The following is a 15,205-nucleotide window of genomic DNA, read 5'->3' as shown; positions in this document are numbered from 1 at the left end:
ATATAGTATTGGTTTTGCTAGATTGGCTTACGTTTTTGAAATAATTACCTCCATTAATTACCATTAGTACTGAACACTGGTAAAGAAACATCAGCACCATGCAGCACAGGTCATCTTGCTGATTCCAAATCAGGGTACTCCCACTTGTTTTTCTTGCAATGATTGAAACCTTTTACATTCACAGCAGAAAAATAACAAATATGATGATTTTTTGGCTCTTGCCATACCATAGGTACACCAAGTTTCAAACCTTTCAGTTTTCCATTTTTCCACTGAGGTAGACACTCTACACAAGTTTTGCATACCATATGGGGAGCCCAATACTTATCTTGGTCCCCCAGTTTAATACCAAAATATGCAAGTGTAGCCCTGCTATGGGGGGGGGGGGGGGGTCATGTAAATGACCCTCACAAACCAGGCTATGGAGCTAACCTGTAGATAACAGAGAGGATCCCCGGCCTTCGCTATGTGGAAGAGTACTAATAAAATTGGCAGTGCCTCCACCCAGGACAAGGGTCTCTGTTAGCAGAGGGGCTCCCTTTCCTGGGATATTAACCAGAATTAATAACAGTAATATAAAACAGCACCTGAGGAACCACTACACCCAGCATACAGCATTAACCATTGCAACTAAATCAACACACAGGTTTTTGTATTTGTAAGCTTTATATCTCAAAACAGTAATAACAATATTTACAATAAACATCAATGAGTTCACATAGCAAGAGTCCTGAGGAGAATTGTGCACAGATATACCCTCCAGTTATGATCAGTGTCAGGATGGGTTGCAGAGGCCTCTGGATTGATTGTAGCAAAGATGTCCTGATGAGATGATCCTGAAAACAGCAACAAGGAGATCCTCCAACAGGCAATTGGGCTATGTATGCTGTGATCCTGGATTGCAGGGATGCAGGCAAAGTCTTTGGAGTTCAGGAACAATCTGCACTACCACTTAGACCCCAGCAATCACACTAATCTGCCATTGCAATTGGACCTTTGCTACCTATGGGCCTTTGGATGCCTAACCTATTCTAGCTTTAACAAGACAGAGGGTTCAACAATGACCTGAAATTCACTCAAAATATTGAAAAATCCTTGGCAAGCGAAAAACAAAAATTTTGTTGAGCTGTGTTATTAAAGCACCAGGTAACGATAACCTGTACACTTTAAAAAGTGGTCTTTAGTCAGAATTTCATAAAAAGGAAACTAGCCTACCCAACTGGAAAATATAGTAAAACTCCAGGTTAGTTCTGGACTAGGGAGAAAAATATATATCCCATGTCCAAATGGGGGATGGGTATGCTACTGACGCCATGATGTCTGGCATCACTGCATGATGGCGTCCCAATAAGGGGGCACCTCCTGTTCCCCATAGGTACATGGAAGAAGATTCAGAATGAGTTGAAAAAATATTGATTATGGGCATTAAAGATAGTTAACTCTATTGAATAGAAACCATTTCCTTTACATTTTGTTTACCATGTTGAAATATGCAAACATTGTCTGGCGAACCCTCTAGACAGCTTGTTTCTTTCTTTTGGGAGGTTGCTTTAAAATTATTATTTTCTAATAAAGGTTTCCCTCAGTCCCCAAGTTTAAAGGAGTATCATAGACATTATTTCAGCAATTTCCTGATCTCTTGAATGATGGCAGTGGATGAGATGAAGTCAAAAACATTGTGATTATAGAAAGGCTTAAGGGTCTAGTAAATGTAAAATAAGTCTTTCCTGACAGTTTAGTCTGTGTTTCCTGTGCAGCAAAGCAAGTTTTTTTATCCACCACTAGATCTATACACAAGAGTGAACTTTGGGTCTTCAAGTGCTGAAAAAGGTTTGTCCATAGGATCACCACAGATCAATATAGTTATTATTATTAATAAACAGTATTTATATGGCACCAACATATTACACAGCAGTGTTAATTAAATAGGGGTTGCAAATGACCAACAGATACAGACAGTAACACGAGGAGGAGAGTACCCTGTCCAGAAGAGCTTACAATCTATGAGGTGGGGGAAGCAGTACACACTAGGAGGGGGAATATAGATTGGTGGGTGAGTAGTGAGGGTTTAAGATACAAAAGAAAATGGGTAGGCAAGTTTGAAAAGATGGGTTTTGAGCACTCTTTTGAATGAACAGAAAGTAGGAGCAAGTCATTGGAGGAGCAAAGAGAGTGGCTAGGAGTGTAGTTTTCTATCAGATCAGAAAGGTGGGTGGGACAAGAGCTGTTGAAGAATTTGAAGGAAAATAACGCAGGAGCTTGAATTTGATTCTAAGGTGAAATGGAAGCCAATGAAACCTTCTGCAATAAAACTTACCCACCTGTCTGATTTGCTGATTATTCTCTAGAAGTTTCACGCAGAAAGAGAAAGTTCCATCTTTATCATTGTAAAGTGAGCTTTACTTTGGCATACGCGGCCACCTTTATTTTATAAATCCGCAGGGCCATGATTGTATATTTTCATCGATTGAGGAAGCGGAAAATTATGTTAAAGGAGTTTGATGCCCTTGATACAGGTTCACCAACCTCACCTTTTACCTCAAAAAGGTCCACATCTATGTCAGAAAAAATTGCCAGAGTACCGGCACCTACTCCAACTCAAGCTATATCGCTCCACTCCAATCGGTCCACGACCACAGGAACGGAAAAAATCCACTATGGTCACCAAAAGCAAAAGGAACACCTAATTGGCTCTGTTTAGTTGTTTAATTGCAACAACCTAATGTATTTGGTGGTTTTGCTGGGGGTGTGTGTGCCCCAATTTGCAGTGTTTGTGTGAAATAATATGGCTTATGAGGAAAAAAAGGAAAGTCAGTGTTTTGGTATGTCTTTCCTTTGTTCTCTCTGTTTGTCTGCCATGTCTGTTGTCGTTGTTCAGTTTTTTCTTTTTTATGTGTAACTGTCAGTTCTCCAGTGCACCTTTGCCCAAGTTTTCTTTCGCTGGGTATTGCCAATCTACATCCTGAAAAATGCAGATTACCATGTATTTTTACCGGTGTGTTTTACTTCTAAAAGTATAAAAAATTACCTGGCATGGTGACCATGGTGAAACAGGATACTGAGGGGAGGATTTTGCGAGTCTCTATAGCATTCCCTGATAAAGAAATATCATTCTATAATTTTTATGCACCTAACACCCCTACGGCATTGTTTTTCCAGGAGACTGCTAAATGGCTATTGCAAGACCCTTTGGAACATAAAATAGTAGGCCGTGATTTTATTTCAGTAATATGCGAATTGGAAGACAGATCTCCTGGGCCTGTGGCCCGTGTACATAGATCCCCAAATAGTAGTAAGCTTGGTAATTTTATTAAAAATACTCATCTGAAAAACATATAGAGGCAAAGGAGAGGGCGTACACTTTTTTCACTCATGTCCATTCGTCCCTAGCAAGTATTGACTACCTTTTTCATCAGCAGGCTATTCAGAATCTGACTAACCCAACAGGTATTAACATGCAACCCTAATCCTGAAACCAAACAAAAATGGTATGAGGCAAACAACAGATTATTGGTTGGAGCAAAATGAGCAATTCAAATCTAAGCATAGCGATCTGTTTTTTTCACAAATTCAGAAATAAATCAGGAAAGATGTTAGCAAGCCTTGTAAGACAAAAGTTCAAACCATCACATATACCGTCCATGTGCTCGCCGTCAGGCGAGGTCGCATCAGATCCGAAAGTGATTAACTGATTGCTGGCACCTTATTATCAGGATCTGTATACGGCTTCCCCCGACAGCTCAGCGGCTGCTGATAGGTTCTTGGTTAATGTTAGTCTCCCTCAATTATCTCAGGATATGAGATCTGTACTCAATGCCTCAATATCTCCCATAGAGGTTCCTAATACCATATCACGTCTCACCAATGCTAAAGCCCCTGGCCCAGACAAATATACGGAAGAATTTTTTAAATGATGAAGGACGAGATTTCTGAGGATCTCGGTGCACTATATGGTACTATGTGGGATCAAGGGTGCTATTTTCCATCTGTAAAGGAAGCATATATAAAAGTATTTTTGAAGAAAGGGAAAGACTTGTGCTTTCTAAAATCTTATTGCCTTATATCACCTATAAATATTGACGCTAAGGTACTATCTAAAATTTCGGCGGACAGGATAGCAACTTTTCTTCCCTCTCTTATTCTTGAAACTCCAAGGCATTCAGTTTTGTGAACACAAAGTTAAGTCAGCATTTTTTGCCAATGACATCATATTGTTCTCTGATAATCCATCCCTGAATATATAGGTAAAACAATCATTTTTGCTGTCTTTTGGCTCCTTCTCCGGGTTGAAAGAGAATTTCCATAAAACAGCAGTTGGTAGAAGGAAACCTTCAAATTTGAGATTCCTGGAGCAGGTGGCAAAGGAAGAGTGGTCCAGAATTCCAGTAGAGAAATGTAAAAGACTGATTGTTACAGAAAGTGATAAACATCAGTTATTTCTTACAAAGGGTGTGCTACCAAGTATTACGTTGAGGGTGTCAATATTTTGTCCTGGCCATTTTTGATGTCTTGCATGGAATGGCTTAGTTTTTTTTCTCTGCTTTTATGTGATCTTCCAAAGCCAACAAAAGAAAGAAACAACAATACCAAAGCATTTGTAATTGCAAGAATTTTCTGGGGGAAGTGGTGCATTTTCTGAGATAAATGCAAGGGTGCCAATATTTTTGGCCATGAATGTATAATACACATTTTAGTTATGATGTTAGGTTTCCTAAAAGTCTTAGTTCTTTTTTTTTTCCATGTTTTATCTGTAAATGTAGGAATATTGTACTAAATATTTAGGCCACCTTCATGTAAATTCTTCTAAACATAATTCTTCTTCCTCTTCAATCCATTTAAGTGTGTCATTTCTACTAAGCAACTAACATCACCCTACTTTATTGTTTCTCAGATTCTATTCCGTTCTCTGGTGAGGAAGAGACTGGGAACCCAGAAACCTTACCAAACCTTTTGTCATATTTGTGGAAGAACAAGCCTTTAAACTTTTTAGCAGAGAGAAAATTTAATTCGGTGACTGCTCTAAGCGAGCCATACTGTGCAATATGCTCTTTTTTCTCACCTTTTCTTCAGGTAATGTTAAATGCACATACAAATTAGGATTAGTATGGCAGTTCTTGTTTTGGTAATTTTTTTATTTGGGTTATGAAATCGTATAATAAAGCTATGATCAATGTCAACAGGAGGTTTCTCACCTGACTGATTTGACTTTCTCAAAGCAAGGGCAAAGAACAAAGCCAGTTGTTCCAGAAATGTGTTTTACTCCCTGTGAAAGTAGTATGGATCAATTACCAGGCAACTCTTATATTGGAGAGGATAATACCAGTCCCCTGCTGTCCTGTGTAAAATGTAATTTACAGGTCCACGCAAGTGAGTTTATTACTTTATTATTCTGTAAGAATATTCTGTTGTTCATATGGTTTATCATTTTTTTACTTTGGGAGAACACTTATGACGTGTATTGTTTTGTAGGTTGTTATGGAATTCACCCTGATTTGGTTAAGGAAAACTGGACTTGTTCACGGTGTTCTGCCTGTGCATGGAGTGTTGTGAGTAAAATCTACTTTTAATTTAATTACGTTTTAGCACATAGATTGGATTCATTATTTCCTTTTCTCTGCAGGAGTGCTGCCTGTGTAACTTGCGAGGGGGTGCTCTACAGGTCACTACTGATAAAAGGTTTGTGTATAATTTCTTTACATGTAGTGTTTTTTAAATAAATGATAGTTCCTAATCATGACAAACCATTTGAATGGTAAACCAAAAAAGACAGTATAGCTATGTAGATTTTTTAGTATCTTGCTATTTGTTTATCTTTCTAAATTGTCCAATCATTATTTTCTTTTTATTTGGTGATATTTGGAAAAGTACATGAATCCCAGATAAACATTTTGTAAATCTTGTGTAAAAACACTTATAAGTAGGCTTAATTGTTTTTTTTATTTTTTTCCTTTTTTTTTAACCCCTTTGCTACCAGAGACCATATAGAATAAAATTTAACTTAAAAACTTAATTGAAAATAAAACTAAACTCCTAACATCACACCTAATATTAAATATGTATTCTGACTTGCTTGCACAGGAATGTCTGCCCCCCGGTGACACTGTTAGCTTGCATTCATGAAAAATAAAACATACACATGGCCATCTTGTGTGTGGTAGGCTTGCCTTGCCATAAACTCCTGACCTTCTTTTCTTCCAACAGCTCTGTGACTGGTTGTTGCTAATGTCATAGATGTTAACTACAGATGGCTTATGCTTGACAGCCTTATCAGACACCTGCACAATGCTATCATAATCATTCATCTCCTTCTTACAGCTCATTATCTTTGTCCATTGAGCCTGTTGTCACCCTCATCCAGCCTGTTCTCACCCCCATCTGCAGAGCCATATGGGTTCTAAACCACTCCCAATGCCCTGATCAGTCAGCAAGTTTAGTGTTTTTTTTTTCTATTTTGCTAATGATGTCAGTTCTAAGCTGAATAAGCATTTACATCAGATCAGCAGATCAGCTGCTGTCCTCCTGCCTCCCTCCTGCTGGCCATTCTTACAGTTTTTTTTTTTTTTTTTTTTGCTTATGGCAGGGATAGAGCCCAGGAATCAAAGTGAATGGGCGGGGGTTGGCTGCTTCATGGCACTATGATTTGACAGCTGCTCTTATCACTCTAGCTAAATAGCGGGAAAGCCTTAAGCTTGCCCCATAAAATGCTGTGTGTGAGTGGTTATGGTAGATATTGGTATATAATTTTTTTATTCCTTCATTGTCCTACCCAAAAAAGGAAAAAGGTTGTCAGTAATGTCCTTCTTTCTCTCAGTTAATTTTTCAACATCTTTTTGTGTCGCTTAAATTTTTCAACAAGCTCTCTTTGCACCTTGTTCAAAGTAGGTGGGTGCACATAGTCTGTGCTGTGGCAGTTCCAGAGGCTCGTTTTGTAAATGTTATTGAGCGCCAACCAGTTGATGTCAGTGGTATTCCAGAACAACGATGGAAATTGGTGAGTGTGTGTTGGCTTCCTCTCATTAGTCTTAAAGGGAAGGCAAAGAAATACAGTGTACGAGAACTGTAGAATTAATCTCCACTGAATATTTGTTTTTCTTTGTAGAAATGCGTGTTTTGTCGGAGTAAAATACGCAAAGAGGTCGGTGCCTGTGTCCAGTGCTCGGTGGATCGATGTTCAACCTCTTTCCATGTCACATGTGCACACATGGCTGGCGTCTCTATAAAGCCTGATGATTGGCCATATGTTGTGTCAATTACTTGCTTCAAGCACATGGCTGCCAATCAATATGTAAGTGTTATTTTATTTTTATTATTTTATTTTTTTCTGGTTTTTAATGGTAACTTTTTTGTTCCTACAGAATACTGTTTCCAAGGAGATCTGTGTTGGCCAAACTGTAATAAGTAGAAATCGTAACGGTCTGTACTATCGATGTCTGGTGATTGGCTCAGCTACACATATTTTTTATGAAGTCAATTTTGATGATGGCTCCTACAGTGATAATGTATATCCGGAAAATATTTTGGTAAGATTGAATGATTACACAATTGTTTATGCAGTATTAGTATTAATACAGATTCTGTTCAAGCTCTTTTAACAAAAATCTTTACACACAGCAGATCCAAAGGGAGGTAAAAAATCATAGTTTAGTTTATTAAAAAAAATCAAAGCATATTTAATGTACTTCAACAGGGAGTTGGTCTATGGATGCGAGTGATGCCAGGAATTGTATTAGCGGCGTTATTTCAATGCAGTGGTGGGCCAGCTGAAATTCATATATAGGATTCCTTTGGGGCCAAAAAAAAGGACGTTGCGGGCCAGAGTTTGACACCCCTGCCTTAAGGCAATCAGATTTTCCCTGGATCAACAGTTCCTGGGGTCATACCTTATACCCTTACTTTAGTAGGTTTTTAACTAGAAAATAGTTATTTACATTTATCAATCCAGGTGTAACTTGGCTTCCCAATCAAACAATGCATTCAGATTTGCTTGTAGTTTAGAGACATTTTTATTCATCTTTAGGTTAGAGACAGGACTTTATTCCATTACACAAAGTTCCCGAGTTAGGACATCCAGCATAGGGAGGACTCCTAGATATGAACAGGGCTTCCCTGCTCGCTGCTATGCAGGATGGGGGCTTGATGGGGAGAGGGGGGCAGCTTGTGTGACTTGCAGAAGAAATGTTTTGCTAAACACAGCTGAGGTTGTGGGTGATACAAGGGGGGGGGGAGCTCATTCTGCAGCCTCTTGTAACTCTTTAATGACCAAGACAAACTCTGTAGTTGCTTCTTTTTGCATATCAAAGAACAGCTTGCTCCAGAACATATTGAATGTCTAGGCTCCATAGACTCCAAGTTTTCTTTTTTTTTTTTTTTGCTTTGTTTGTGATTATCTTACAGTGAGGATTTTATACAATAACTGACACCATGATGCCTAATATTATGTTGAGACAAACATCTGTCCTAATTTCATTTATTTAAATAATGTACCTTTTCCGACTTACATACAAATTCAACTTGGGGACTATCTGTACATAATTTGATGTCATTTGCAAACACAGGAATGGTAATTTGGTACCATTAGCATAGCCTTTACAGTGGAACTAAAATGTTAGATTTTAGTCATTAGTCATTGTTGCAGAAAGGAGCAGATGTTGTCCCATCGGTAATAATCCTTACCTGCCTGATGACCCTGTGGAACTGTCTAAAAAGCTGAGCTACATACGCATTTCAGCTTTGGTTGCCAGGATATCTAGCAATTCCAGCTTTCTCTGTGCTTGCCAGGACCCCATACTTCTAGTAATTTATCTTCTCGGCCCATCCCATTTTCAACCCTGGCACCAGGGAGAAAGGAAACGATTTGAGGCAACATAGACAACAAATTTTTGTTGTAAGTTTTGAATTTAGAATCCCCTGCTTCTACCAGTTTTTCTAGGTCTTTCTGCTGTGCCTTCCCCACCAGTACTCAATGGACTGCTCTTTTGACATCCAGAGCTACCATCCACACATCTTCACAAAACTTGTCAATTCTGTTTGGTTGCAGAAACACAGGACTGGTATTTTCCTGATCGTTCTGACTAACCTCTTCACCCTCCACATATGTTCCATTAACTACCTGCTTGCTGAGCAGAAAACTCCTGTCAAGGTTATTTATTCTCATTGTTTCAGTGTGTTTGTCTAGATCTCTAATGCAAGTTTCTAAAAAGGCAACCTGCTTACATGTCATAGCAGTATTCATCTTGGAACTGTTGCTTCTTTTGTGTATTCATTTGGTGCACTTTGAAAACCTTGAGCCAGGCTCTGCTATTATACCAGTCTCTGCTAAGCAGCACTTATACATTATGCCATTCATATTTTATACACTTGGCTGAATGGGAGCATGGAGGTGGACTTATAATACTGAAGTAGTTTGTAGTGGCATAGCCAGATATGGGGGTAAACATGAATCTAATACCTGGGCTCTGGCTAGGTGATTCCAAACCTTTAATTTTCTTCTGGTGAAGCCAGAGTTAATTGGAGATACCTGTCTTCTACCTATGATGAGTTTGGTTTCCAGGGCCGGATTTAAATTGCAATCATGTCCCTTTATTATCTCTCCTTCAGCAATTTAAATGATAGCAGTGATCAGTTTAGTTATCTGTAAGGATGACATTCTTCTCACTGGCCAGCAATGTAAGAGTTATTTTTCCCAATGACCACCACACTAATGTACAGTGAGTTGTGGATATAGTAACCATGTTAAAAGTTTGAGAAACACTGCTCTAGTCACTAACCTACTTCCATCTTTACTGTCTATCCAACATGTCCTAACTCAGTTTTGTAAAGTGAATAACCGTAAAATCAAAACAGAAAAGGGGGAACAAGAAGGGGAGGACTCCTGTGAATATTTTATTTCTTCCTGTCTGATGGGCCAACTTGGATACCCTTTTTGTTGGATGCAATTGCACCTATGGTTCGAGTTGCTGGTATTGTCCAATATATGTTACAGCCTCATAGTTACATAGTAAGTCAGGTTGGAAAAAGTCCAAAAAGTTCAACAACTAGGGAAATAAACATATCCCAGGTATAAAACACTATGTACATAGTTAATCCAGGGGAAAGCAAAAAAAACTCTGGTACAATTTGCTCCAACTGGGAAAAAATCATTCCTGGTTCCATGAAGCAATTCGATGTTCTACTATAGCAATCTATAGTAGTTGCTAAAACTACTTCCTGAGGGAGCCTATTCCACATTTTCACAAACCTTACAGTGAAGAATCCCTTCCTTATCCGGAGCTTAAACTTCCTAGACAGTGTGAAGCATTTATGTTGTTAGCCCCCAAGTGCATGAATGTACTTTTCTCAATATTAAATGTCATTTGCCATTTCAATGCCCAATCAAACAGTAAATCCAGGTCTGCTGATAGACATCCTGTATGGGCCTAATTCCATTACATAGTTTGGTGTCATCTGCAAACATAGAAATGGTACTTTTAATCCCCAACTCTATATCATTTTTAAAGATGTTAAACAGTAAAGGTCCCAACAATGAACTCTGGGGTACACCGTTAATAACCTAAGATTCAGAGTATGAATCTTTAATCACTACTCTCTGGATAGCAGTCTTTTAGCCAGTTCTCTATCCATTTTCAGACACTAATTTACATATTAACGGTCTGTGGGGTACTGTGTCAAATGGTTTAGCAAAGTCCTAGTACACTTTATTATCTGCTACTCCACTGTCTACCTGTTTACCTACTTCCTCATAAAAACAGAGTTAATTTGTTTGACAACTTCGGTCTTTCTTGAATCCATGCTGACTATAACTTACAATAATATTCTCTAGCACCAACTCCTCTATGTGGTTTAATATCAAACTCTCTAGGACCTTTCCAACTATGGACGTTAAACTTACCGGTCTGTAGATACTTGGTAATGACTTTGCTCCCTTTTTGAAGATAGGGAACCACATTGGCTTTACTCCAATTCATTGGTACCATGCCAGTGATTAAAGAGTCTCTAAAAATTATAAACATTGGCTTTGAAAAAAGTATGCTCAGCTCTTTGAGGACACGTGGATGTAATCCAATTGGGTCTTAGCGCTTTGTCAACCATAATTTTGCCCAACTGTTTCTCAATCATATCAATTTAAAGCCATTGTGGCTCATGTGAGGCAGTGACATTGCCATTAGCAATTTAGACTTGAGCTCTGCCATTTTCCTTTGTGTACACAGAGCTTAAAAAAATGTTTATTAAATCCGCCTTTTCTTTATCCCCAGTTACCAACCCAGAGACATCCTTTAATGGGCCTACATGCTCTGATCTGTTTGCTACTAATATATTTTTTAAAAATTGGGTGGGTTTGCCTTACTTTCTTTTGCATTCTTTATTTTGAAGTTTTTCACATTTTATCTCACATTTCACATCTTTTGTTATGTTTCTTAAAGTTTTCAAATGATGAAGTTGATACTTCATTTTTATATTTTTGGAATGCCCTTTTATTATTCTTTAGTTCTTTAGACTCTTAATATTGCCAGTGATTGCTCTTTACGGGTCTGTTTCCTTAGTTAGCCATCATGGCACATGACATTTGTTCTAGGTTATACATATGTTCATATATTTTATATGTTTATATTAATTTTATGGTACATACCAAAGCAGCTGGCATCAGCACCCACGCCTACTACAAATGTTGCTATCCGTACACTTTTTAGATCACTAGGTTTATTTATACTGCCATGCTCCCCTATATATCTAAAAACAAGTTTTTCTATATTGTTTAGGGGTTGGAGTGAAGGGATACTGTCACCCAACATCTGAGGTAAACATGTATGATTTGATTTGTGTGTTGATACAGTCGTTTCCTCTGATCACGGTGGTGTCTTAACCATCACTGTGATAGGGGGCAGGACCCATACTTAGCCTTTTTATTGATTTGTGATCCCCCTTCCTTCTTTTCCTTCCTTCTGTTTCCAATTATTTAAATAATGCTTTTGTTTTAACATTATTGCTAATATGATTACTGTTACAATATCTGTTTATCTGTGCTCACTTGTAAGTTTAGCTCTCAAATTCTGCTTTATGAATCCCCCCTCAGGCAGAGAGCTGCTAGCTTCTCGCCCTTGTCACTACTTCTCCCCAGTCTGTCTATCACTTCAAGTCGGATTTGTAGAGATATCAATTTAGAGCAGAACCTTCACCTTGGCCTCCCTATATATGCCGAACCAGTACCCAACTGGTTCATCAGGCAACTACAAGTCCCATTTTCCAAAATAATTGCCCTTAAATCTAAAATGAGCTCCCTGCGCTTATTTGATCTGTGGTGACTGCTTCATCCCCCCGACCCAGACTATACTTCTATTCTGCAGTTCATCACACCTATTCCTGAGTAATTATTCCTGAACATCCATACTTCAGTCTCAATTTCCTTCTACTTACCGCAGACGCATGTTCATGGATGGCCAAGGCGACTGAATGACTCTCTTTTAAAAGATGCAGTCTGTGCTCACGTGGTTGCCAATGCAACTTTTTACAGTTTAAAAAACATACCAGTGAGTGTCTGCACAAAACCACTATGTCACAAAACACTCTCTTAAAACAGGTGGACACTCAATGTACCCTTCTCATTTAATTTGACCATGCTTACCAGCACTATAGGGACTAGGTCTGTCACTGTTTTTACTGATATGGAGATAAGTGTGGTAGATTGCTAGCCAAAGCCCTACACAAAATCAAGCTCCACATATATACCCTCCATAGTCACTCCTCAAGGATTATCCACTTCAATACCTAATGCTATTATTGAGGCCTTTCATCGCTACTCTTTAAACCTCTTTGGTTTCCCTCAGTGATCTGAATCAATATTCAACAATTGACACAGGCCTCCCTTGGATACAGAGGCAGCCCAAGTCTTAGAGGCCCTCAGGTGCTCCATGCCATTAAACTCCAGCCACAATGAGTCCAAACCCTGATGGGTTTACTCCCCTTTTCATCTCCCCACACATCTCTTTGTTCCATAAGCCTTGACAAAGACCTTACCTTTTGCATTAATTACCGGCCCATATCACTAATCAATGTCGACATCAAACTATTTTAAAAATTAATAGTTATCCCCTTAAATGCCTCTTAATCATTGGAATGAACTAGGTTTTGTACCAGGTAGGGAGGCAAGGGATAACACTCTCAAAACAATGTTTTTAATGTGCTATTTAAATGTGCTATTTGGTCTTCCAACACCCCATGTGTAGTCTATCCATAGATGCAGAGAAGGAGCTTGATCGAGTGAGCTGGCCCTTTCTAAATTCTTCTTTAAAATTGGCCTAGAACAACAAATCTGATATCAGGGGCATCCAAGTGAATAACTATCACTATAAAAAGGCCCTGTTTGCCACCGACCTTCTTCTATATATCACCTCTCCCCACATTTTTATTCCTTCCATAGAGATATTTGAGTAGATTGGTGGCCCAGAGGTTAGCACTCTGGCCTTTGCAGCACTAGGTCCAAGTTTGAATCTCAGCCCAGACACTATCTGCATGGAGTTTGCATGGGATCCGTGTTTGTGTGGGTTTTCTCCAGGTACGCCGGATTCCTCCCACATTCCAAAAACATAAAGTTAGGTTAACTCCCCCTCAAAATTGACCAACATTAAACTGTGGTAATGACATATCACTATGGTAGGGACATTAGATTGTGAGCCCCTTTAAGGGACAGTTAGTGGCATGACTATTGACTTTGTAAAGCACTCCATGATATGTTGGCCCTGGATTAGCTGAGCTGGAAATGACAACTGGTGCTCAAGCCTCCCTCCCGCTAATAAAGCCCCTCTGGAAATTTGGAACTACATTCTTTAGATTACTCCTATATCCACACTGTTAAGCACACTTACCCCTCTGTTTGACAACCCTGTATTCCCACCAACCATAGGCACCTCCCAATTCCTGGCATGGATCACACAAGGCCACTTTCAAAATTCTCATCAATGGTTGTTTACTCTCCCTGCCCAGCTTACAGGCATCTTGTCCTGAATGTATGCTGTCATGTTTTCACTACAGACAGATAAAATCTTTCCCTCCTCCTACCTAGAGTTGGGCCCTTTTTCTCGCCCACCCACACCATTTAAGCAGATGCTCTTACAAGGCAAGTGTCCCTAACTTGTTATATCTTGTGTATATGAAATAATTTTAGGGGAAATTCACTCCTCACCCCCTTTGTTTGCACACAGTGGGAGCCGGTATTCTGTCTTTTACCTCAAAGGAATGGGTGAAGTAGCTACAGTTGTCACATTCCTTCTTGCTCATTTGCAGAGCCCAGGAGAGAAACTATAAAATTCTCTCACTTTGGTACCAATGCCAGATTGATTTATCTAGAATTTCTGACCATCATTCTGAGATGTGCTGTCCCTGCCTAACCCACAGAGGTACCATGCTGCATATGTGGTGGGATTGTCCTGCTATCCAGGGGTTCTGGGACAAAGTCTTTGTCACATACATAGCTGGCACTTCAATTCCCAATGACGCGGCTATCACTTTTCTATATATGCTTCAAGGCTCTGTTAAAGCCATGTAGAAGGGTGTCCTCTGACATTTCTTGACAGCAGCTAGAACGGTCATCCCAAGACACTGTCGCCCCCCCCCCCCCCCCTTTACAAGAATGGCTCCAGGAGCTGAGACTATGACTTAGTGGGTATTGTTGAATCCTAGATTTGTTCTTCACATGACCTGGCTGGTAACTTTCCTGTAAAATATAAAAGTGGTGGTGTCTGTCTGTCTGTATGTATGTATGTGAGAGGTAATCTGAAAGTGAATGTGCAAGAAGAAATTATTGATTGAGCATGTGATGATCTTGGGACATTGGACTGGAATGCAGTTAATTGAGCTCCTATAGGTCTCCCAGTGTTAAACAGGAGATAGAGAATCAACTGCTTACACAAATAGAAAGGGCTGCACAGACTGCAAAAGTTGTAGTGATGCTTGAGTTTAACTACCCAGACATTGACCTGGATAATGGCACTGCACTGCAAAAGGGTGGAAATATTTTATTTTAATTTTAAGGTACAGTTTGAAAAAGCCCCAACTAGAAATTAAACAATGCAGAGCTCATAACAAATGAAAGAAAAGAAAATCTTGGTAGCAGTGTCCATACTATGTTTTCATTTAATGTCTGTTTTAAACAGGAAGCAAAAACAGAAAAGAGAAAAACATTACACCCACGTGTCCTCAAATAGCTGGTCTC

General features: G+C 39.2%; 1 protein-coding gene across 7 annotated transcripts in view; it reads left to right on the top strand.

Moving 5' to 3' along the window:
- Positions 1–15,205, top strand: part of KDM4B (lysine demethylase 4B) — a 189,640-nt gene that overhangs the window by 100,037 nt on the left and 74,398 nt on the right. For 5 of the 7 annotated variants that reach the window (XR_011919846.1, XM_072404899.1, XM_072404904.1 and 2 more), the window contains 7 exons: positions 4,892–5,070; positions 5,181–5,367; positions 5,470–5,546; positions 5,621–5,676; positions 6,880–6,991; positions 7,100–7,285; positions 7,356–7,520. Coding sequence is in view for 6 of the 7 variants with exons in the window: in XM_072404899.1 (XP_072261000.1) it covers positions 4,892–5,070; positions 5,181–5,367; positions 5,470–5,546; positions 5,621–5,676; positions 6,880–6,991; positions 7,100–7,285; positions 7,356–7,520 (962 nt within the window). In the remaining variant the exon portion in view is untranslated. Of the gene's footprint in view, positions 1–4,891; positions 5,071–5,180; positions 5,368–5,469; positions 5,547–5,620; positions 5,677–6,879; positions 6,992–7,099; positions 7,286–7,355; positions 7,521–11,756; positions 11,795–15,205 lie in introns of all 7 variants that reach the window. The other 2 variants (XM_072404905.1, XM_072404900.1) reach the window with 2 other exon arrangements.

This window comes from Pyxicephalus adspersus, chromosome 3 (genome assembly GCF_032062135.1).
Source record: "Pyxicephalus adspersus chromosome 3, UCB_Pads_2.0, whole genome shotgun sequence".
NCBI lineage: Eukaryota > Metazoa > Chordata > Amphibia > Anura > Pyxicephalidae > Pyxicephalus > Pyxicephalus adspersus.
Note: the sequence above shows the minus strand (reverse complement) of the source record. Positions and strands in the feature narration are given on the sequence as shown.